The following is a 25,038-nucleotide window of genomic DNA, read 5'->3' on the forward strand; positions in this document are numbered from 1 at the left end:
TTGAGTGTGGCTTGCAAGAGAGAGGAAGGGGAGGAGGCATGAGGGTGAGAAGGTACAAGAGCAAGGACAGCCGCAGGTGCTGGTTCCTGCCTTCCTCTCTTGGAGGGAGTGGATCTTTTGTTCACTGCCTGCTGTGATGGTGGCCCAGGGCTGGGTGTTCTCCTCTCTCTATCTCTCCTGGTAGGGGGTGCTGGAATTCTGATGCTTGCTCTCCTATGTCTGTTCTTTTATGTGGACTCCTGTGTTGTTAGGCTTCTGCGTCACATGCTTTACCCTTGCTTTTGTGCTGGCTTTTATTTTTGTTTGTTTTTGGTCCCTTTGTTCTCGTGGTCTTGTAGTTCTCTTCTTCCTTCCCTTCTGAGTCAGGCCTCACTCTGGAGGCCACATTGGCGGCTCCTTGTAGCAGCTTTTCTACCTCAGGGTTCTCAGAGCTTGTATTATAGGTATGAGCCACAGACTGTTGTTGCCCAGGTTGGTTTGAACTCGAGGACTAAAGGGATCCTCCTGACTCAGTCACGAATAACTGAGACTATGGGTATACACCACTGTACCAATACGTTTAGAAAGTGTTTGCAATCATTTTAGGGTTGATATGTTTTATATTTATATATGTACTATATATATATGTACATGCATATACACACATACATATACATATACACACTATATATGTATGTATATATACTATATATATATGTATGTGTATATATATATATGTGTATGTATAACATAGATTTATTGCTGAATAAGACACTGGGTCCTTTAAGCATTTTATTTTGTTTTTATTGTGAAGGGTGTGTTCTAGACTAAAATTTATACTCGTGGTTACATTCTCTGATGAGAAAAGTCAACTTAGAACTTTATATGGTGGTGTTGCTCTTTTGGAGGAGACACATTTTTGGAACTTACTACGGATATGTGCCGAGGACAAGTAAAAACGATTGAGTTTTTTCATACCCTTTTGTGTTTCTAGGTGACTTGAACTTCCAAGTCCTGCAGCCATGGAGTCCATGCTCAATAAACTGAAGAGTACGGTTACGAAAGTAACAGCTGATGTCACCAGTGCTGTCATGGGAAATCCCGTCACTAGAGAGTTTGATGTTGGTCGACACATTGCCAGTGGTGGCAATGGGTTGGCATGGAAGATTTTTAATGGCACAAAGAAGTCAACAAAACAGGTTAGTTATGAATGTAATTTGAAAGAGTACACGTATGAGGTATCACAGAGTGAGTCATTTTCGTATTTAGAAATGTCAGACGGTCTTGAATGGATTTCCCCTGAAGCAGTTCAGGCTGTCCTCTTACTCCAACTCACTGTGTAGGTGGCATTGCCCTTGAACTCGAACATGTGAAGGTTATAAGAATGAATGCCAGTGTTTTGAATACATTTGTTGTTGTGTGTGTGGTTTTGGCATGCCTAGGTTTGGATGAGAGTGTGTGTGTGTGTGTGTGTGTGTGTGTGTGTGTGTGTGTGAAGGCTGGAGGTCAACACTGGGATGTCTTTCTCAACTGTTCTCCATGTTATTTTTTGAGACAGGGTTCTTACTGAACCTGATACTTGATGATTGGCTAGGCTTGCTAGCCAGTGAGCTCTGGGCATCTATCCACTTGTGTCCTCCAGGTGGGCACGCTGCTCAGCCTGCTTTTATGTAGGTGCTGGGGATCTAACCTCAGATCCTCACTGGCACAGAAATCACTACCCACTGAGCCATCGTCATTCCCACCCTTTAATGGAATTTTTTTTTTTTAATAACAAATTTCTTTAATCAAAAGGTATTCTTATACTTTAGTTTAAAAATAATAGTTACAATGAATTGGCAATTTTTCATTTTATACACTAGATGATGGCAACATAATACTTTAAAATTAAGCACTCGGTTTAATAAAAAAGTACAACAATTTTGAAAACAAGTTTGACAATGGCACTGGCAGTTAGATGCAAAGAATATTCTTGAAAAATGGCAGGGATAACATTAAAATATTCTATTTTGCCTTTCAATAAATATTTGATTACATCATTAACACATTGGAGTAAACTTTAATCAAACTTAAACATTTCAAAATTAAAAAAAAAAATACCTATGACATATATGTAAACCAGAAAGCCTCAAAAGCCGCTTTATATAGTTTTCAAAAGGCATTAAGCTGCTGTTCATCTGGGACAACAGCCTAAGCTACTGAAAAGGCCTCCAGTCTACAAGACACAAGCATTCCCTCAACACTTGCTCCAGCTTTGAACTATGCCAATGCTAACATGTATTAACTGACCATCTTGTATGAACCCTTTACGTAATTCCTCAGAAAGCACTGAGAACATATGCTCAACTTTGCAATATACAAAGGAATCCCAGTCAAGAGAAGTAGAGCTGGCTATGAGAACAGAAAAGGCTCCAAGGAAAGGGGATGACACACCCCTTGCTTTTCTACTGATCTAGGCAATGTTTCATTCTAAATTTGAAAGAAAAAAAAATCAACTATTTTAGTAATATATTGCACAAACAAATTTCAAAGTCGTACTCAAGAAACACTGATTCTCTTGGCAAAGTGGAATATAAAGTTAATAGTGCTAAGTAAGACACAACTTCTTTTAGGAATCCATCCATTAGAATGGAATTCGTTCCAACAACATTCTTATTTTGGTGTAAGACACCTTTAATGGAATCTTAAATGGCCTCTTTCAGTCTCATTTTGGTTTATGAAATCAAAGCAAATGCTTTTAAATCTGTTGTTATCTCCTTGCTGCAGACTCATCATTCAATGAGTCTACAGCCTTAACGTCTTGCAGGTTTCTTCTCCTTGATTAATAAGATAAAAATCTCATGTTAGCATATTAGGTGGTAGTATTCAGTAAGGTATATGTTTTAGGATAAAAATTCCCAGTCTAAATTTTAATATTTGTCAATGTGTTACCGGGCAAATATCCTATTAAATATTGCCAGTGTGCTGTATTGGTACTTTTGTTGTTGTATAATAGTACTAGGTTTCCCATGTGCTAGGTAAGGACTTGACCACAGAGTACCTCGGTCCAGGTACTCTTTTATTTCCCCTTTTAGTCTATAGACTATAAAATTATAGAAAATAGATTTCCCTAATTTTCATTTGTTTACTCATATTATTTATTTTGGTTTATTGTTATACCTGATAGCTCTTATTACCACCAGAGAGGTACGATTGTAAAATATAGCAAGTAGTCAATTTGGACATATTACTTTTGTTTTAAATTGTTTTCACATTTACCTTTTTTAGTGGAGTAGTTTGAATAAGTTATATTAAACAAAATTGGCCTAAGAGACGAGGAGGTAGTTTTTAGAAATGTAAAGGATGATTACTTAATTAATAGATTAATTTGTGTAATTAATAGATATATTTGTGGGGTGGGAGTTGTGCACGTGAATGAATGCATGGACCTTTAAAGGCCAGAGGCAACAGATCCCCTGGAGCTGTGTTACAGGTCATTGTGAGTCACCTGGCATGGGTGCTGGAACTGAATGCAGGTCTTCCGGAAGAGCAGTCTGTGCTGTTAACCACTGAGCCACCTCTCCTGCTCCTGTTACATTTTTAATAATGTGGATACTTTTTTCTCACATTGTTCCATTGCATTTGCCTGTGCACTGGCTGTGCCCTGTGGTGAGGACAGCTTGTACTTGATGCCTCTCTTCTGGCCTGTGGGTCCTGGGCTTAGCAGTCAGCCTGTCAGGCTTGTTGGCAAGTGCCTTTCCCCATGTCTCATTAGCCCAATTATTGTTACATTTCATTAGCAGGTTCTGTTGAAATTGTTAAGGTTAGAAATAGCCAGGTTTAAATTTTCTGTAGAAATAGAATTTCCTTGTTTTTATTGCCATTTGTTTGGAAATCTATTGAGATCCAAAGTTGACCCTTATTTTAAATGATGGTTAAGTTAAATGTCAAATTTGAAGCTTGTTTTCTTTTTCAACTCAGCAAGTCTGTCTAAAAAGTGAGTGGTTACAAAGTATCGACTAATTGAGAATCATTAATGACGTTGTAAATGGATATTCCTCCACAGAATTAGTACAGATTGCTTCTGTGCTCATTTTCAACAATATAGTGCTGAATGACTAAGATATATTGTAAGAAATACTGTTGATTTTTACCATTGTAGGACTATCATAGTGTGTCCTTAATAAATGAAAACAACTTTGCTATTGAAAGGCATTATAAATTTTGGGGTCCACTGTCATGTACTTGATGACTAATACATTGGTCCACAGTGATTATGAATAATATGGAAATCCACACCAAACTTACAGAATTAAGCATTTTTATTAAGGACATGGAAATAAACTATTGTCTTTATGCCTAACCAGAGGGCTTTGGGTGCAGGTGTTAATATTCATCAGTGGTGAATATATTAGCTGTCACGAAGGTTGGCACTTACATTGCTGTTCCCAGAACAGGAGAGTAAAGCACAAATGGTAGAGCTGCAGCCCTGTTCTCAACTGTTAACTAAGTGAGCTGACTTCTCCCAGGAGGCTTCATTCTCTTCCTTTCTTTCCTTAAATGTATTGCTTTGGGGTTAGAACGTATCTGGATAAACCAGTGTTCTTGGTGGACATAGTTTTTGTTTGCTTTTGTTCTTAACTTTTTTCATAAAATATATTTTGTTTGTATTTTTCTCCTCCCCCAACTCCTTCCAGATCCTCTCTACCCACCCAACTTATGTTCTCTGTCTTAAGAAAAAAACCCAAACAAGCCACAAAACACAAAAATCACAAAAGCAAAAGTCAAAACAAAACGAGCAAAAGACCAATAAAATAACAAACGCCAAAACAGAACAGAACAAAAATAATTCAAAACAGTTTTGAATTATTTTCCTTTGGTGCCTACAACCCCACAGTCTTCAACTCACATAGTACTTCTCCCTCAGCCTTCCCAGTGCTGAGATTATTGGTGTGTGCTGTGATATGGGGCTTGGCAGTTTTTCTTTACCAAAGAACTGCTAGGAATGCTCCGGGATGTACGTGACACGTTACTGTGGTCCTCCGCTGGTCTGCTGGTTCTGCACCAGCTTTTTCAGTGGCTGGATCCGTGCAGACTTCCATCAGCTGTTAGTCTCTCTACCTCCCTCCCAACCTTGTCACAGTTACTCTTGTTAGGGTGAATATTTGGGTAGAGGATCTGTGTAAGCTTTGAAATTGCAGTGACACAGAGCCTTCTCACCACTTAAGCTTTTTGAGTACTGTGTAATGGCAGGTCTAGACTTTATCTCATTCAGTCTCTGTATAGTTCTGTTACTGAGTCTTTCTCTAGAGTTTCAGGTTCAGGTTTAAAAGATTAGCTGAACGTAAGTATTCTTTTCAAAAATATTATGTACTCTAAAAATATTTGAGAGGTTTTCTGAAACAATTCTTTTTTTTTTAAATTTTTAAATTTATTTGTTTATTTATTGCTTTTGAATACACTGGTGCTGCCTTCAGACACACCAGAAGAGGACACTGGATCCCATTACAGATGGTTGTGAGCCATCTCTCCAGCCCTTAAATTTTTTTATTTCATTGACTTTTCTGATCTTTGAATTGCACTTAAAAAAGCCAGATAATTAAGAATTAGAATTTTTGGAGCCAAATGTTAATATAGATTGTATAAATAAGAAAATTGTATAAATAGGAGATTTTAACACTATACACACACACACACACACACACACACACTTTAAAAATTGGTATACTGTTGCTATAATATGTTAGGGTTATTTTAACTTTCAAGGCTGCTAATTTAAGTAATTAAAATATGATATAGTTTTTGTTTTATTTATATACCTAACTTCTATTAATGTTTTAAACATTGTATTAATTTGTGTGTGTGTGTGTGTGTGTGTGTGTGTGTGTGTGTGTGTGGAAGTCAGAGGACAGTTTGTAGGAATTGGTTCTTCCTACTCTGTGGCACTTAGGCCAGTGGTAAGATGCCTTACCCACTGGGACATCTTTCTCACCTCACCTCTGCATACTTTTAAGTAGAATGATTATACATTTTGAAAATTTTTCAGTTATCTTTTATTTTTTTCAAATTGGGCATTAATTTGACTTTGAAGTCATATCTGTTGCTCCTCACTCCCACAGTGCTTCATGATATTCCTAGAACTTTGAGTTAAATAGCTTTCTAGCTCTTGTCTTTTTTTTTTTTAGGGATAACAAAGATAGAGCTATCTGTCTTAGCATTCCATCCATCCGTCCGTCCGTCCGTCCGTCCGTCCGTCCATCCATTTATTGTCTGTCTGTCTTCTCTCTGTCTCTCTCTGGGATAGGGTCTCATGTAATACAGCTTGTAACTCTCTGTGTGACTGAAGATTACCCTGAGCTTGCTTATCGTCTGTCTCTCCTGTCTGTCTGTTCATCCATCCAGCTATCTGAGGTAGGGTCTCATGTAGTGCTGCTATCCTGTAACTCAGGACATGGCTGAGGATTACCCTGACTGCTTTCCTTCTCATCTAGATTAGACTGGCTGGCTTTGAAAGTCGTCACATAGTCAAGAGTTCCTTGTCCATATCTTATTCACTCTGCCGAGACTAGGGTTAGACATGTACTTCCTACTGCAGAGTATTCATGTTTTATATGTGTGTTTTGTGTGTATGCATATGTATGTATATATATGCATATAAATATATACATATATATTTATATTTATGTATTTATAAATATACACAAAAATGTAAATATATACAGTGCCAATATTTGTGGGTAAGGCTTGTTTATATTATGTAGACAAAAGCATAATTCAATTATAATGACTAAATATAATTAAAAGTTTTAAAATGAAACTGTTCTATAAAATGGAATGTTAATTAAGTCACTTAGAGAAAAAATGATCACAAAAGAAAATGATTCTAGGTTAGTAATTTTATGAGTATATTCTATTACCTTTTTGTTTTAAAAAGCAAAGCAATCTCGTTACCTTTTTTTCTTTTTAAATAGAGATTGAACCCAAGGGTGGTTTGCAGCTGCATGCCAGGTGAATGCTGTACCACTGAGCCCTAGCTCTTTTGTTTATTTAGAGAGAAAGAGTGTGTGTGCGTGTGTGCGTGCGTGTGTGTGTGTGTGTGTGTGTGTGTGTGTGCGCGTGTGCATGTGTGTGTGTGTGTTTACTCTGGCAGTGAGGAGGTCAAAGGACACCTTGTGGTCTCTCGGTCCCATGGGATCCAGGAATCAAGCTCATTTCTCAGCCTTGCATGCCTTAGCTGTCTCCCCAGTCCTTTTTGACTTGTGAGACCTGCACAGCCTGCACTGGTCTGCAGCTTCCTGGGTGTCCAGGCTGCTCTCAGACTCACAGATCATCACCTCAGCCTCCTGCGCCCACCCTATGGGCCATCAGTTTGTGCAGATAACATTTGCAGTTTAGTTTGTCACTTTGAAGAACTGCTAGCTAAGAGTCAGGAGAGTACAGTTGATTCTCAGCAGCACCCCGACGCGTCACAGGGACCCACAGAGCAGAGCGCGTGAAGGACAGCTGAGTTTGACGACCGTGTCTGCTGCTCTGAGATGACTACGCACTGCATTATATAATTCACATTGTATCTTGAACCATATTGTTTTCAGTAGAGTTCAGCTTTACTGTAAGCAAGTAGCTTTTACAGATTATAAGCAGGTCCTTCTCTCAGCCTTTGGGGTGCTAGTATTATAGTTGTGTTACTGTACTCACCTGGGCATGCATCTCATTACTTTCATAAAGTTAGGCTAGTAAGAAAACAGTACTTTTTTAAAAAGATTTTTTATTAGTTCTTTGAGAATTTTATAGAACGTTTGAACACATTCACCCCTCCACTCCCTTTCCCCCCACCCTTCCCTTCCTCCCTTCTCTCCCTTCCCTCCCTCCCTCCCTCCCTCCCTCCCTCCCTCCCTCCCTTCCTCCCTTCTCCTTTAACATCCTCTTCATTTCTTCCACTCAGTTTTGAGATTTCGTTCCTCATCCTGTCCACTTTGTGGTGCCCTGATAGTCTTGGCCTGTGAATGACCTACCAGGAGTCACACTGTTAAAGAAAACTGATTCTCCCTTACCTAGCGGCTATCAAATGCCGGTTGCTCTTCAACTAGTGGTGAGATTTCATGTCCACCTTCCTATGCTGATTTTGTCTGGCTGGACCTTGATAGGTCTTATGCATGCTGTCACAGTTGCTGTGAATTTATGTGTGTGACTGTCCAGTTGAATCTGGAAATGCTTTCCTTGTGTTGTCAGCCACCTCTGGTCCTTAGAATCTTCCCACCTCCTCTCCCTCTACATCCCTGAGCCTTGGGAGGGAGGGCGTGCCATGTTTGCCTGATTTACACAGAGCATTCCACTATGGCTCTGCATTATGTGCTGACCAACCAGTTGAGGTCTCTGTATTTGCCATCTACTGCAAAGAGCAGCTTCTCTGATGGGGTCTGATCTGTAGGTAAGCAGTATGTCTTTAAGCATATGTCCATTTAGTAGAATAATAGCATTGGGTTCTTCCCTAGGGCCTGTGACCTATCTAGTCACAGGGGAACAGTTCTCTCTCTCTCTCTCTCTCTCTCTCTCTCTCTCTCTCTCTCTCTCTCTCTCTCTCTTTTTTTTCCGAGACAGGGTTTCTCTGTGCAGTCCTGGCTGTCCTGGAACTCACTCTGTAGATCAGGCCGGCCTTGAACTCAGAAATCCGCCTGCCTCTGCCTCCCGAGTGCTGGGATTAAAGGCGTGCGCCACCACACCCAGCTGAGAACAGTGCTCTTAATGTATGCAGTGAATAAACAATAATACTACTTCAGAAGTTTTAAAGATTTATTTACTTTTATGTATATGAGTGGTTGTCACCACATAGATACCTGTGCTCAAGCTTTTTGTTTTGCTTTTCAGTTTTTGCATTTTTAAAACAAGGTTTAGTTGTTTAGGCCAGGCTCACCTCGACCTTGTGGTCCAATTCCCTGAGCCCGATGAATGCTGAGGTGCAGGTGTGTGCCGCCACACTCTGGCCTCTTGTCATGTAGTGACTCAGTCAGTACTGCTCCATTTTTCCTCTACACTTGAAACTTTGTATCCTGATAAGATGAAAATTTTAGTTCAAAATGATAATAAAATTTTATTAATTGCTTGTCTTTATTGATAATCAGTAGGACAGTAAACATTTGAGAGTCTTTTAGGTCTAAGCCATTGCTAGAGTCTATGCCATTGTGTATGTTACAAAAAGTCTGAAATAACTACAAGGTAACTGGTGAAGGGATTTTTATGGAAGTGATAAGTGTGGAGAGTACTAACTAATTAACCTCCCCCGTCTGACGTTTTTGCCACCAGAAGTATTTCAGGTTTTAGAGGTTTTGGGGTTTGGAGTATTTGTAGACGTCACTGCTTGAGAACCTTAATATCTGAACCCTGAAAACCTTCAAACATTACAGGTTTTAATTTAAGAAAAGTTTAGGTGTCAGCTCTTCAGATTACGGCTGCTTAATCTGATAGAAAAATAATAAAAATACAAACTGGAAATCATGTTGATCTAAGCCTATGGAAAGTTTCAAAGTGCTGGGTTTATAACTCAGGAGGCTTGAAATGGTTAACAACACAGCTTTGTTGAAATTGATTAATTGTAAGTAACTGATTGAAGCAGAAAAGTTCTAAAGATAGTTGATAACCTGTGGTGGCCTCTGGAGGCAGAGTCTTGTTTTTGACCTAGGGCAGTCCATTTAGGATCTCCTGATAGAATTGTGTTTCTTTTCTTCAAGAACTGGAGCATTCTCTTTAAGAGCTGGGAAATGGCAAGAGCACCAGAGCCATTTCATGTGATCCGTTCTAAAACTGTGACACTGTGAAAAACACATTTAAATTAGATGCATTTATAAAAGGTGTTAGAGAAGAGCACTTACTAAAATATAATCTTCCACGTGAATCCAAGTGAAGAGTGAGGTAGGAGAGTGGATGTTGAGGGCATCTGTGTCCAGAGTTAGTGTCATGTGAGACTGCCGTCTGGTTATGCTGTATTTTCTAATAGCCAAAGAGAAAAGCTGTGAAGACAGTCTGAGCATCCCTACTCTAAAATCCCAAATTCCAGCCATTTGAGTGACAGCAGATGTGTTAAAGAAAACCCTACACCTGATCTCATACAAGTGCCTAAGTACTGTTTAAAAAATTGTCTTCAGGTGTGTGTAAAGTGTATGCAGAATGTAATGGATTTCATGTTTACACTGCATCCTGTGTCAGGAGCAGCCTGGTCCCAAACATCTTTTTTGTATAAGGGTTATACAAACTGTATATGAAATTTAATGCTGCCACTCAGCTTCCCTGACCTCTACCCCAAAGGTATTATCACGTGAATTCTCCTTATTTGTCCTGTGTTATTCTTAGCTGACAGATTGGTGTATCTGCTCTATTAAAGGCTGGCTGCCCTGAGTCTGTTGTGTAAGTAGTAAGCCGGCTTGAGAAATACTTCATTGGTTCAGTCTTTGGTAGACTAACGCCCTGCAACTTTAGCTATAGGGTTTGATGCGTAAGTGTTGCCCTGATTACCTTTTATAATGTTGTGGTTTGAAAATAACAAAAGCCAGGATATGAGTTCACAGTCAGTGGAAGAACAAGCGACCAGAGCGGTAATACAGGGACAGGGAGGGAGGGGCGCAGTGACCATGCAGTGACTGCCCACAGAGCGCAGGGAAGGGGTAGTACTCACACTTTAAAACCCCTATGTAGTAGGCTTTGGGTAAACAATCATCTCTGACAGAGAGCCTGTCTTTGTAAAGTTTTTTATCCTTAAATTTTGTTGCTGGGCTGGGTTTGGTGCTGCAGACCTGTAATCCCAGCCCTTCACGTACTGGGCTATGGGAGTCCCGTTACGAATAACATTTTGAAGGTTTAAGCATTTATTCAAATGTTCTGTTTGAGTTAAGAGCACTACATAGAGGAATGAGTGGCACATAGCTTGTGTGTAATTCTGATAATTACAAGATGGGGATTCCCTATGGTCTCCTTATGAGAAGCGAGGACCGGGGTCTGACGCTCTAAACATATTTGGATTTACTTACCTTTATTTACTCAGCTTTTTCATTGGTGTACTATTGAAATATTGTTAACATTTCTATAACGTTAGTTTTAGTTATTTGTTCATAGACCGTTATAACACTCAGATATAATTTTTACTGCTTTTATATATTTCCTGATTAAATTAGCTACATTTTTTTTTTTTTAAATTAGGAAGTGGCTGTTTTTGTCTTTGATAAAAAGCTGATTGACAAATATCAAAAATTTGAAAAGGATCAAATCATCGATTCTTTAAAACGCGGAGTCCAACAGCTAACCCGACTACGACACCCTCGGCTTCTTACTGTCCAGCATCCTTTAGAAGAGTCAAGGTAAATGTTTGAAAATTCATACAGGAAATGTCCTGAATAAGTAGGTAAATGTTTGAAAATTCATACAGGAAATGTCCTGAATAAGTAGTTAAAAGTAACTATTTGGTCTCTTTCAAATATTATCAATACAATTTCTTGAAAAGTAAGTGTTGCAGGGCGTTGTGGTGCACGCCTTTAATCCCAGCACTTGGGAGGCAGATTTCTGAGTTCGAGGCCAGCCTGGTTTACAAAGTGAGTTCCAGGACAGCCAGGGCTATACAGAGAAACCTTGTCTCAAAAAACCAAAAAAAAAAAAAAAAAAAAAAAGTAAGTGTTGAGATCAGATGGATCATTTGTTACCTTACAATTTATATTTATATCATGCATGCATGTGTCTATTTATTTTTATGTGCATGTATGTCTGCTTGTGAGTTTATGTGCACCGTGTGTGTAGCCTTCAGGCCAGAAGATGGTGTCACTCCTAGAAGTGGAGTTAGCAGCAGCTGTGTGCCACTGAGTCGTGCTCAGAACAGAACCTGGGTCCTCTGTAGGAGCAGTCAGAGAGCCTCGAATAGTGAGCCTCTGCTAGAGAGCCTCTGCGTGTGTGGAATGGAAGATTGGCACTTTTCACATTTGCCAGGAGTCCATATTTGTTTCTAGTAGTCATAGCAGATCTGAGGGAACTGGAACAGCCACTGCTTGAAAGAGGATGATCTTGCTGTTTGTATTTCTGATCTGCTTTTCACTAATGATCCTGGGATTGCTGTTGTATGTGTACCAAGTGCTGTTCTAGACATTAAACCTTTAATGTCCAGTCTGTCAGTCTGTAGTTTCAATTATTTCACCATCGGTTTTACTGAATGATAGCTTAGGCAATGTTGCTGAGATAATCAGAAAATAAGACTTATGTATCTTGACTGAACCAATCCTTTAGATACCCAACCTTTGTAAATTTTTTCTATATTATTCATAGTCATTTTTTCAGCGTTATTTCTTCCACCCTCTTTAGCCCACTGTCCCCTTGTCTTAGAAGGTTTTAAGTTGTCAGCAGTTGTGTTCTGTGACCTTAGGATGTTAAGGATAAGGCAGGAGCAGGCAAGCAGCAGGTTCCAAGCTTCCCATCTCCCCTCAGCTGGGATAGGTTGGCTTCTGTTTGCTTTACATATTAGGTTTCTGAAAGCTCCTTGTTTGAAATCCTCAGTAAGTCTCTCCACCTCATGATTCCCAAACAAAGGCACAGACATTAACACGTGCAAAGTTGTGCAGATGCCTCCACAGGATGAAGATGGGGGGGGGCACCATTGAAACTCTGGCATAAATGGCAAACCTGGGGGTTTGCAACTCCTGCGCCTATGTGCTAGCTCACACATGCCCACTGTCTCTCAACCGTGCTATACTGTGCTACCAAGGAGTATGCTCAGATCTCTTATAAAAATGTCTCTGTTGTGTTTATGTGATCTATTTGTCTTATGTCTCATAATATGTTTGAAGTTTCCTGAGGTGAGAAGGGCTAGTGGACTTTCCTTTATCATATAGCTTTTTATAAAGTGTTTTAAATAATAGAGTTAGGAAATTAAACATTTTCTTTCCATTTATTAAATTGGGTATGTATGATGTATATGTATGGGCATACATGTCATGGTGTGTGTAAAGGTCAGAGGACAATTTTGTGGAATCAGTTCTGTCCTTACACCTGGGAATTGAACCCAGGACAGTAGACTTGCATGACAAGCTCTACCTGTTGAAGCTTGAAAATAGGAATTTATTTGCCATCAGGAAAAGGCACAATTCACAGGTTACTACATGACATGTGGTTGTAAGGTTTATGAAAATGGTAGTAAGCATTCATCATAGGAGGAGGGACACTTTAAGGACTAGAAGCAATAATTTCCAGTTTTCAATGTATTGTTAGGATTGAGATGATAGATTTAGATTCCACATTTCTTTTCATTTGAGAAAGTAAGTTCAAGGCAGAAGGAAAGCTAAGCAGTATGTTACAGACACATGAGATCAGTGCAGAGCCGCTGTTAAATAACCGGCATCTTGGAGCTGGAGCCTGGCCGGGCCTGGCATGCTTGGTAATTATGGCAGCAGTGTTAGTTCATTGAGCGTGCCAGCAGAAGCTGGCGACCTGCCTTGTACTTTCTATGGTTAAGGCCCTTGGTTCTTACTGGAACCCTCCAGAGTGTGTCTGTTAGCACCATCTTACAAACGACAAAGAGAGGCTCCTAGAGATGGTATGAGCATCATCAAGACAGTAAATAGAAAAGCCGGGGCTTGGAGCCACATCTTACCTGTCTTCAAAGATTGAGGTGATCATTATTTCATGGGAACAGGATGCCAGTTTCCATGGTAACATTCAATGAACATTAAAATCTTTTAAGTAAAAAAAAAAAAAACAGTGATTGAAACTTAAAAACTGTTGAATCCTTCCTTTCAAAATGATGTACAAAGTAGATAAAGCTGTTTTGATTGAGAGAATGGATAGGGCCTATCTCCCCTGACTTGCTCCTGTGGGCTGTGAGAAAGCTGTAGGTTTCTTGGAGCATATTCTGAAAATTACAGCCTTACAGATAAGTGTAGGAGGGTTTAATGAAACAGTTTTGAGTTTTGAGTCAGTTCTTTGGTTTTCAAGCAATCATTTAAAAAGCAAAATTGAAATATTTTGTGACTTTTAAAATTTAAAATAAAAATGTATCACAGTTGTCACAGTACTTAGTTTAAAAGATTGAATAATTTATCCTGTGTGGTTTGTGGTTTTGGGGTGCTGTAGTCATGCTGGGGTTATCAACCCCAAACTCTCTTACTGATATGAAGTAGTTTCTTAACTTAGTTCTTTGATAGATTATCTGTTATTTTATGTGTATTTAATTTCTATAATGTGTAAAAGTGAGAGTGACTCTTTTCTCTTTTGAAACAGGGATTGCTTGGCATTCTGTACAGAACCAGTTTTTGCCAGTTTAGCCAATGTCCTTGGTAACTGGGAAAATCTACCCTCTTCAATATCTCCAGACATCAAGGATTATAAACTTTATGATGTAGAAACTAAGTATGGTTTGCTTCAGGTATGTAGTTTTATTTAATATGGGACAAGTTTTTTCTCTTTAAAACAATTTGTATCTATTTCAGATTGATCTGCCAGGTAGACTACATGATGTAAACCTTTGACACTTGACAATAATTTGGAAATTATTTTCATGTCTTAGAATTTTTGTTGTCTTTATCATTAGTCTTAAATTATATTTTATGTGTGCCCTCCCTTCCCTCCTCCCCCCCACGAAAAAAAAAAACAAAACAAACAAAAAGCCCAGCCAAACATACATCTAGGTCTTAATGTATTGTTCTGGCTGGTCTGCTACTTGCTATATAAGCCAGGCTAGCCTTGCCCCACAATGCCTTGCTAAGTTATTTTAAATATATGACACTGATAACACTGGTAACCTATGAGGGGATCACTTGTTGGCTGTTGGGTAAGTTCCTTTTAATTCTTTTCAATCATGCAAGTTTGTTTCATAAACTTTGTTGTTACAGCTCATAAATAAAACTTTAATAATGAAAATAAAGGTATTTAATAACAACAAAATATTTTTAAGGAAATTTAGACTATATTGAGAGGTATTGTTGGTCTTTTCATATATGCCTGTTTTTAAGATTTTTCTTTTTCTGCTTACTAGCACCATGGATTAGATTTGCTAGTAAATTCTGAGTTCCTTTGAAATAAAGATTATATTAGTTACTAAAAATTTAAAAACAATTTAAAATTTTCTCCTTATCGTGCATTAAGTGGGGAGTGTGTGTGTGAAGGTCAGAGGACAGCTTTGGGAGTGGGTTCTCCTACGTGTGTGTCCAGGGATGGAGCTGAGGCCTGACTTTGGCAGCAGGTGCTTTCCCTGCTGAGCATCATCTGCTAGGTGTCATGTCAGCTTGAGCACTTCTCCTTCTTACCTGTGCTGCTGGTGACATCAGAGCTGTGAGAGCCAGTGTCAGGGAGCGCCCCATCGGTATCTTAGGTCTCTCATCCATTTCCAGTGTCAGGGAGCGCCCTGTGGGTGTCTTAGGTCTCCATTTCCAGCTGCTGATTGGTTTTACTGTTCTTGTGTAGGCCTTTGCCATGTTCAGTCCATGCTCTGCCAGTGAGCTACAGCTCTTGCTTGAGTTAACTTTTGTAAATGTCATAAAGGTCCAACTCCATTCTTTGATAGTTTGTTTTCCCAGCGTCACTTATTAAGAAGCTGGACACCATTCCCCCATTGAATGCTTTTAGTGCCACCATAAGAAAAATATCGTTTGACCATATGTAGAGACTATTTCTAGGTTTTTCTTTCTGACCACCTCCATTTTGATTGCTGTTGTTTTGTAGCAGGCAATTGGACTGTTTTCCCAAACTACAAAATAATTTGAAAGATTATCAGACAGATAGTTAAAATAAAAAAAAAAAAAAAAAAAATAGAAGCCGGAGAGAAGGCTTAGTAGATCAGAGCACTTGCTGTGTAAGCACAAGGACCTGAGTCTGCATTCTCTGCACTCGCTTAAGGAACTGCATGTGTGCACACCTGTAATCCAGTCTGCGGTGCAGAGTCTGCAGATGACTGTAGCTCTGGGCTCAGTGAGACCCTAAGAGTGAGTGATAGAGCAGTACACTGATGTCCTCCTCCACCCCTCCCCCATGCATGCACATAACCACCCCACATAGGACTCTCGTGCATACAAAAAATAACCCCCCATATATATCTGTGTACATAGTCCTGATCTGAGCCTTAGTTAATATGCTCCAGCACTGGCGTTTTAACTAAAGTATATGGGACATGATCCCTGTATAGAAATATAACTAAGTTATTCTTCTAAAAATATACAGTAAGTATGTAGCTTGTTTTCTTGTGAAGTTAAGGAAACTTCTAGATTTGAAAAACTGTACTTTTTCAAGTTATGTTTGGGAATATTTTGAAAATGTACAACTTCACAAAGTTTATTATCATGTTAACTTTGTAACAGTGGGTCTCGTTGGTTGTGACATTTCACACCTATGTGTAATGTGTTTTGACCCTGTTCTTCTGTTACTCTCCTGTCACTGCTCCCCATCCCCCTCCTACTCCTCTTTTTTTTTAAACATGTATGTTTTTGCCTGCATAAATATGTGCACCACACCTAGGCATCAGATCCCTTGTACCTTTAGTTACAGATGGTTGTAAGGCACCATGCGGGTGCTGAGAATTGAATAGGGGATCCTCTGCTTTTTCCTGCTGAGTCATCATCTCTCCATCCCTTCATCTTTTTAACTAGTCTTTCTTCTGCTTTAATGTCTTTGTTTCTTTAGTGACCCCGTCAGTTTACTTAGGCTTGCTTGCAGGAGCCTGGGGACCTTACCAGTGAGTGACTACCTCAGTGAAGAAAATGTCTCTCCTGCTCTGAGAATGGTTAAACTGCCTGTAGATCCTCAGGGAGGACCCTGACCTCCCACTCCCACTATCATGAGTGGTGACAGGTCCAGTGTTGTGTAGGTAGTTGCACTGCTGTGCGTCTCTGCAGGCAGCTCTACCAACTGGAAGACCCTTCAGCTGTATTTCTCAGTGGACATAAACAAAGTGATTTGGAAGGCAGTTCTGTTATATCTGTTTAACAAAGCCACAGCATTGTTTTTCCCTATTAGAGCGTACAGCCTCCTCAGCTGTAGGCTTTTAACCAGACTTAAAGTATTAGGTATACATTTCCTCCTATGGCCTGGGCCTTAATTCCAGTCAGAAAGAGGTTGGTTACCTGGGTAACAGACTGTTACTGTTGCACCAGTATAAATTTTCCCTGTCAGGGAGTCCACAGCTAAGACCCTTGACAACCATTTCTCTAGCATCTTGTGAGCTAGCTAGCAAGTAGGAAGCTTCCAGTTTAGTAGCAGCTTGGTTTCTCTCTGTTTTGTGACCAGCTGGGTTATCTTCTGTAGTAAAGTCTTACATTACAGTGTAGTTCTGGTGGGCATTCAGCAGTGGCAATTACTTATATTTTGGAGGCCTCTTTGATCTGTAGCTCATAGGAAGGTAGTCTACTCCAGGAGTGGGATCTTACTTAATTACCTTTGGCTTCTGGGAACATTTATAAATCCTCACCTTACATGACCTTTATGGGTTCCTGGAAGCCAAAAAATGATTCAGATTTTACTCTGAGAGCAAGGAGGTTTGAATAGGAGAAGGAATAGTCTGGGTTGTTTTAAGAGAGCACTGAAGCAGCTGCCTTGACAGACTGTAGAGGATTAGGGCAGAAGCCAAGGGATGTGATAGGTGCGGGCAGCCCTGGCCAGAGACTGGTGGTGCAGAGGTGGCAAGGGGGTAAACCTGGATCATGTCTTATGTCTGTTTCGAAATGAAAGTAAGATGCTTTGCAAATGTGTGTGTGTGTGTGTGTGTGTGTGTGTGTGTGTGTGTAGATTTATATGTATAGTGACAGGGACTTTGTGTAACCCTGGTTCATCTGGAATTTGCTATATAGTCCAAGCTGCCCTTTAACTTAACAGAGATTCACTTGCCTCTGCTTCCAGGGTACTAGGGTTATGGGGTTAAAGGCAGGTACTCCCATGGCGGGCTGATTGGCTAAATTAAAACAAGCAACTCAGGATAATTCAGAGCTTTTGTTCTTAGTAAATAGAAAAACAAAGTAATTATTAACTAGTATGAAAAACATTATAGGACAGATGAACTAAATTTGGGGTAGAAACTCAATTTCGGATTCCTCTGGGATTCTGATGCTTATAGCAGAGTGAGGGAAAGAGAAGGTGGTCTGGTGAGGAGGTCTGGCATAGAGCAGAGGCCCCGCTCCACGGTGGAGGAGTAATGATGGTGAGAACTGGGGAAGTGAGCAGAGCCCAGAAAGCCGGGAAAGCAGACAGGAAAGAGAGTTTGAGGAAAGCCAGGGACAGAGGTTTCTTGGAAGTCCGAGAGCGGCCACTTGCTAGAACCCACCTCTTCCTGGTATAGACATCCATCTGCTCTGTTTACCTGATTCCACAGTCGTCTCTGGCACTGATGTAAAAGTTACCTTGTGTTAGTTCAGTGTGACTGTAAGTAAACATTAAATACTTAAAACTAAGCACAGTAATGACTACTTAGAGAAGTTGAATTTTAAATATAAAGTGTAACTATACAAAAATCTTACCTAACTCAATGAGAATTCTCATGTTTCAAACTGGAAATGAATCAATTTATCTCATGTTTTAAACGAAAAATGAATTAATTTATCTCATATTTCAAACTGGAAATGAACTAATTTATCTCTTTTCAAACTAGAAATGAATTAATTTATACAGCAGAAATTTTTCTTCTTTCTGTATTATAAAAAGAAACCTCTTTATAGCTGTACTTGAGTTTTGCTGTACAATTTCCTCACGAGTTTGATTGCTAGCTGACTTGTGAAAACTAGGAGACCCAGCAGGTGCTGTGTTCCATTCAAAAGGCAATTTTTACAAGTCATTTTTTTTTTTATGTTTTATTTCCAGGTTTCTGAAGGATTGTCATTTTTGCATAGCAGTGTAAAAATGGTTCATGGAAATGTTACTCCTGAAAATATCATTTTGAATAAAAGCGGAGCCTGGAAAATAATGGGTTTTGACTTTTGTGTGTCATCGAGCAATCCTTCTGAACAGGAGGTAATGGCAGCTTTAGATTTGTTTAATGTTCTCATGTCTAGATTTTTAAAATCATGGAAATCTATGATTGTATCTGCAGTGGACCAGGAAACATTATGTAGCATGGTAAAGCATGAGACCCAGTGATGGTGCAGTGTGTACCTGACTATAAGGAGAGATCTGGCTGACCCTGTGCCGGAGGGTATTTGTCAGGTGATTGATTCTGTAGCTGCCTTAAGGAAAAGGCCCCAGAGAAAACTGAACAACTTAGTTCAACAGAAATTTCTTTTTTTAGAAATCCAAATACACAAACTGCTATCATGATTCCTTAATACCATTGCTCCTGCCTGTGAGAACGTGCATCGTCCTCAGGGAGCACAGAGCACTAGCAGGAATAGCATGCTGACATTTATTACAGTATTTTCTTCATTTTAAAAATCGGTTCAGCATATTCTTTGGCAGTCTCACATATGCGCATAACTCACTCTCCTCCCCAGCCCCTCCTTTGATCTCCCAAGCTCTTTCGAGCATTTCTGTACTTACTCCTTACCACAACTCATTGTGGTGTATCGTGTAGGCGCAGTGACTTTAGGTGGGTGCTGAGCGCTCAGCTAGGGTCTCAGTTCCATCTTTCTGCTCCCAAGCACTTGTCCCACTGGTTCAGGATACCTGTCCATTCATACTTAGAATACTGCCTTAGGCCATCCGGGCTTTGCATTGATTGACTCCCGATGACTTAGAAAACCTTTGTGATGGGCACTTATTACAACACAGGTGTTTGTTGCACACATTTTTCCAGATTTGCTGACTTGGGAATTTTAGAGTTAAAGGTGATGGTAACATTTTCCCTTGCTTGACTCCGTATGCTGTTGTTGTCTCTTTTAGTTTCAGAAACAGGTTCTCTGTATGTAACCCTGACTGGCCTTGAACTCACAGAGATCCACCTGCCTCTCTGTCCTACATGCTGGAACTAAAGGCCTACTAAAGGCGCCTCCACGCATAGCTGGGTCAGTACAGATTTAAAGATAGCTGTGGCCTGTGGTGGTTTGCTATTACACGAAGTCTAACCTTGTCATCCCCTTTCTGTCCCTTTTTTTTTTTTTCCAATTTTTTTATTAGATATTTTCTTCATTTACATTTCAAATGCTATCTTGAAAGTCCCCTATACCCTCCCCCCACCCCCTGCTCCCCTATCCACTCACTCCCACTTCTTGGCCCTGGTGTTTCCCTGTACTAGGGCATATAAAGTTTGCAAGACCAAGGGGCCTCTCTTCCCAACGATGGCTGACTAGGCCATCTTCTGCTACACATGCAGCTGGATACACGAGCTCAGGGAGTACTGGTTAGTTCATATTGTTTTTCCACCTGTAGGGTTGCAGACCCCTTCAGCTCCTTGGGTACTTTCTCTAGCTCCTCCATTGGGGGCCCTGTGTTCCATCCAATAGATGACTATGAGTGTCCACTTCTGTATTTGCCAGGCACTGGCATAGCCTCACAAGAGAGAGCTATATCAGGGTCCTGTCAGCAAAATCTTTCTGGCATATGCAATATTGTCTGGGTTTGGTGGTTGTATATGGGTTGGATCCCCTGGTGGAGCAGTCTCTGGATGGTCCTTCCTTCTGTCTTAGCTCTGAACTTTGTCTCTGTAACTCCTTCCATGGGTATTTTGTTCCCCATTCTAAGAAGGAGCAAAGTATCCACACTTTGGTCATCCTTCTTGAGTTTCATGTGTTTTGCAAATTGTATCTTGGGTATTCTATGCTTCTGGGCTAATAACCGCTTATCAGTGAGTGCATACCATGTGAGTTCTTTTCTTATTGGATTACCTCACTCAGGATGACATCCTCCAGATGCATCCATTTGCCTAAGAATTTCATGAATTCATTGGTTTTAATAGCTGAGTAGTTCTCCATTGTGTAAATGTACCACCCCTTTCTGTCTTCTTACAGCCTAAGTTTCCTTGTAAAGAATGGGACCCAAACTTACCATCATTGTGTCTTCCAAATCCTGAATACTTGGCTCCTGAATATATCCTGTCTGTGAGCTGTGAGACAGCCAGTGACATGTACTCATTAGGAGCTGTTATGTATGCTGTGTTTAATCAAGGGAGACCTATATTTGAAGTCAACAAGCAGGACATTTACAAGAGTTTCAGTCGACAACTGGACCAGGTATTCGCCTATTAACATGGGTTTAGATCTCTCCTGGGTTTTTTTTCTAAACTGTAGACAAAAAATTCTTTTTAAAAATATAGTATCTTTATTAATTTTTTAAAGATTTTTATGTACACATCTGTTGTTTTTCAATCACATTCACTCCCTTTTCCACTTAACTCCTCCCCTCCACTCCCATTTTCCCAAGTTCCCTTCCTTCTCATGTTGTCAGGTTTTTGTAATTGCTTTGCGCTGTCCATGTCCTCATGAGTGTGTGCTTATTCCCTGGAGGGTATCCTCTCCCAGCAGCCAGCAGCTGCCACAGCTCCTTAGCGACAGGTGGGGTCCTTCTCCCATGCTGGAGAGCTGACTAGCTTGGTCCTGTGCAGTTTTTGCAGGCAAATCACAGCTGCAGAAATTCCTTCATAGAAATGAGCACTTCATTTCAAGTTTGTGTAAAGTCAATTCAGTAAAAGTATTTTCTTTAAGTAATGATTACATTAGTTCTACCACCTTTATCATGACCTTTACTAGAGTGTCTAAAATACTCCCTATCTTACTTTAGACATGGAAAGACTTGGAGTATTAATGACATTTTTAGTTATATTGAGAAAATAGTATTTATGCAGTCAGCAGATACGCCGAGTAGAAAGGGTTCTTCTTAGCCTTTTGGATGTTCTATACTCATGTTTGGTTTTGCTCTTTTGAGTAGTTGAGTCGGTTAGGATCTAGTTCACTGACAAGTATACCCGAGGAAGTTCGTGAGCACGTCAAACTGTTGTTAAATGTGACTCCAACTGTGAGACCCGATGCAGATCAAATGACAAAAGTGAGTACATCTGGATTTTTGTATTAGATGATGGAACAAAAAAATAAAATTGCAACTCTTATAATGCATAACTTTGTCCTTAGATGCTGTGTTCCTGAATGTGTTAAATATTCAGCTTTTAATATTAACTAGCTAAATAATTTATGTACACAGTTGTGAAGAAAATTAAGATTTCAATTAAACAGAGATCTGATAGCACAATCAGGGATGCAGACATTCTGGATTCCCTGAAAAGTCAAAGCTTCATCTTTAATTTAGTAAATATATTATTCGTCCTGTTTTCAAGGTATTTTATTCTTTCTTCTTTTTTTTTTTTTTTTTAGCACTCCAGATTTTATTCCCCTCCTAGTCTACCCTCTTGACTGTTCCCCATCCTATACCTCCTTCTCACCCCCCACCCCCACCCCACCTCTAAACTCCCTGGGGCCTCCAGTCTCTTGAGGATTAGGTGCATCTTTTCTGACTGAACCCAGACCTGGCAGTTCTCTGCTGTATATGTGTTGGGGGCCTCATATCAGCTGGTGTATCCTGCCTGGCTGGTGATCCAGTGTTTGAGAGATCTCAGGGGGGTCCAGGTTAATTGAGACTGTTGGTCCTCCTACAGGGTCGCTCTCCTGAGAGATCTCAGGGGGTCCAGGTTAATTGAGATTGTTGGTCCTCCTACAGGGTCGCTCTCCTCATCTTTTTCCAGCTTTTCCCTAATTCTATCACAGGGGTCAGCAACTTCTTTCTGTCCATTGGTTGAGTACAAATATCTGCATCTGACTCTTTCAGCTGCTTGTTGGGTCTTTTAAAGGCATTCTATTCTTAAACACTTTATTTACGGGTTTTTAATGGTGTGTCTGTGTAAAGGTATGTGTTTGTAAGTGCAGAAGTTTTGTGATGTTATGCTGGGAATTTCATGTCCTCTAGAATAGCAACACATGTTCTTCCCTGCTGAGCTATCTTTTTTTCAGCCCCAGCTTTTAAACTATTTTAATTTTTCTGTATCATAAATAATGTTACTGCTCAGCTGATTCATAGGTACTGGTGATTTGAACTTGAAAAATGAATTTTTTATTTGGATTTTTCTAATTATAATTTTTATTTAATGTTTATAATATTGCTGAATATTTTGAATACTTTTTCATTTTGTTGTGGTAATTTTAGATAAGATTAACTTTAACTAAATATCAGAATAATTGGCTTCTTTCTGTATTGTAGATTCCCTTCTTTGATGATGTTGGTGCAGTAACACTTCAATATTTTGATACCTTATTCCAAAGAGATAATCTCCAGAAATCACAGTTCTTCAAAGGATTGCCAAAGGTTCTACCAAAGCTGCCCAAGGTTTGTTAATCAGTTTTTTACATAGTCAGCAGTTTTTAATTTAATATTTAGGTGGGCTTACTATAAACCACTCTTCCAATGAAGTAAGACGGCTTTATCTGAGGTGTGTAAGTGACAGTAACATGCTGCCTACTGAAGCCAAAGCCAAAGCTTAGGTATGGTGCAAAACAGGTAGGATTTAAACCTTAGGATGCGTCCTGTGTTAAGGCTACCTGTGCTGGTTATTGAGTGTGTCCCCAGTGGTGTCTGTAAACAGCCTTGGTGGAGCTCACTGCTCGCTAGCAGTTAAAGGATGCATCAATCCGGATGCAACTGTTTTTCTACCCTCTTTCTCGGACTCAGTAAACAATGAATGTCAAGTAATACTCAAAATGTTGGAGAGCCTGGGTCTGGGGGCACTTGGTGGGGTAGGGCAGGTGGACTTTTGAGTTCTAGGCTAACCAGACTACATAGTGAGACAATCTTAAAAATAATGAATGCTAGAGAAGATAGTAGTTGTAAGACTATTAATTGCTGACTCTAAAATTGTTTGTAAAGCTTCAGCAGTCACAGCCCTTGTCTGCTACCCTTTACTGTCATGGCTGGAAAGCAGAACCCTGTCGTTCCTCACAGCTGCCGCAGCACACACAGGCATGTGTGCTGTCTGAGTCATCAGTTAGAAGAGTCAGGTGCTGCTTCAGGTAGAGTCATGAATGACAGGAATAAGAGAAGAAACACTGTCAGTGAACACAAGTTGAACTTGCAAAGGCTGGAGCGAGTATGTAGCCTGGTTTACTGGCATTGGGAGCCTGTGGAGTTTGTCTTGATGTAACTAGCAACAGAGTCTAGAAGATATTTCAGTTTCAGCCATGAACTCTATGGTCACTTTACACTTCAATTGTAAGTACTGAAGTTCTGAAATATATTTTGTTTTTACAAATTTTTCATTTTTTTCCTTTCAGCGTGTCATTGTGCAGAGGATTTTACCCTGTTTGACCTCAGAATTTGTAAATCCTGATATGGTACCTTTTGTTTTACCTAATGTTTTGCTGATTGCTGAGGAATGCACCAAAGAAGAATATATCAAATTGATTCTACCTGAACTCGGTCCTGTATTTAAACAGCAGGAGCCAATCCAGGTATGTTGTGAGTACTTCTGAATATTTATGTGTTATTGTAATAGCTACTACCACTAAGAACAAAACAGTGACTATTTTGAGCTTTTAAAAATTGAGTATGGAGGGGCTATAGAAATGGCTTAGTGCTGGCTGCTCTTGCAGAGGACCTGGCTCAATTCCCAGCACCCACATGGTGGCTCATAGCCATCTGTCACTCCTATCCTAGGGATCCAACTCTGGACTCCAGGAACCAGGCACAGACATGCACATTCAGGCAAAACACCCATACATGTCAAATACAAATAAATAAAAAATGTTAAATGTTTAAAAACTTGAGATACATATGTTAGATTTTTTTCACTAGACAGAAAGTTAATATAATTAAACTTAGCAAATGAATGTTTGTGGCTTTTTATAAGTCATTGTCTTAGAAAATAAGTTGTAATTAGATTTTGCGTGTGTTACATTGTCCCTTATTAAAAGCTAGCAGTTTGGAAAAATCAAGTTTTTGATATTTTTATTTGGCTTGATATTCTATTAGTTAATTTTTAGATGATGTGTGTCAGTTGTCTCTATTTTTTTCCTAATAAATAATTTTATTAAAAGAGGAAAATGGCCAGGCGGTGGTGGCGCACGCCTTTAATCCCAGCACTTGGGAGGCAGAGGCAGGTGGATTTCTGAGTTCGAGGCCAGCCTGGTCTACAAATTAATTATATTCCAATAATTATTCATGGAGAAA

The 25,038-nt window shown here is 39.7% G+C and overlaps 1 protein-coding gene across 5 annotated transcripts in view; it reads left to right on the forward strand.

Moving 5' to 3' along the window:
* Positions 1 to 25,038, forward strand: part of Scyl2 (SCY1 like pseudokinase 2) — a 50,709-nt gene that overhangs the window by 8,660 nt on the left and 17,011 nt on the right. For 4 of the 5 annotated variants that reach the window (XM_029542327.1, XM_029542328.1, XM_021205024.2 and 1 more), the window contains exons 2-9: positions 974 to 1,178; positions 11,146 to 11,303; positions 14,203 to 14,347; positions 18,763 to 18,912; positions 20,841 to 21,062; positions 21,757 to 21,873; positions 23,077 to 23,202; positions 24,144 to 24,320. In XM_029542327.1, coding sequence (XP_029398187.1) covers positions 1,002 to 1,178; positions 11,146 to 11,303; positions 14,203 to 14,347; positions 18,763 to 18,912; positions 20,841 to 21,062; positions 21,757 to 21,873; positions 23,077 to 23,202; positions 24,144 to 24,320 — 1,272 coding nt within the window. In that variant the 5' untranslated portion in view covers positions 974 to 1,001. Of the gene's footprint in view, positions 1 to 973; positions 1,179 to 7,900; positions 8,048 to 11,145; positions 11,304 to 14,202; positions 14,348 to 18,762; positions 18,913 to 20,840; positions 21,063 to 21,756; positions 21,874 to 23,076; positions 23,203 to 24,143; positions 24,321 to 25,038 lie in introns of those variants that run through there. The other variant, XM_029542329.1, reaches the window with a different exon arrangement.

Source organism: Mus pahari, chromosome 9 (assembly GCF_900095145.1).
Source record: "Mus pahari chromosome 9, PAHARI_EIJ_v1.1, whole genome shotgun sequence".
In the NCBI taxonomy this organism is placed as follows: domain Eukaryota; kingdom Metazoa; phylum Chordata; class Mammalia; order Rodentia; family Muridae; genus Mus; species Mus pahari.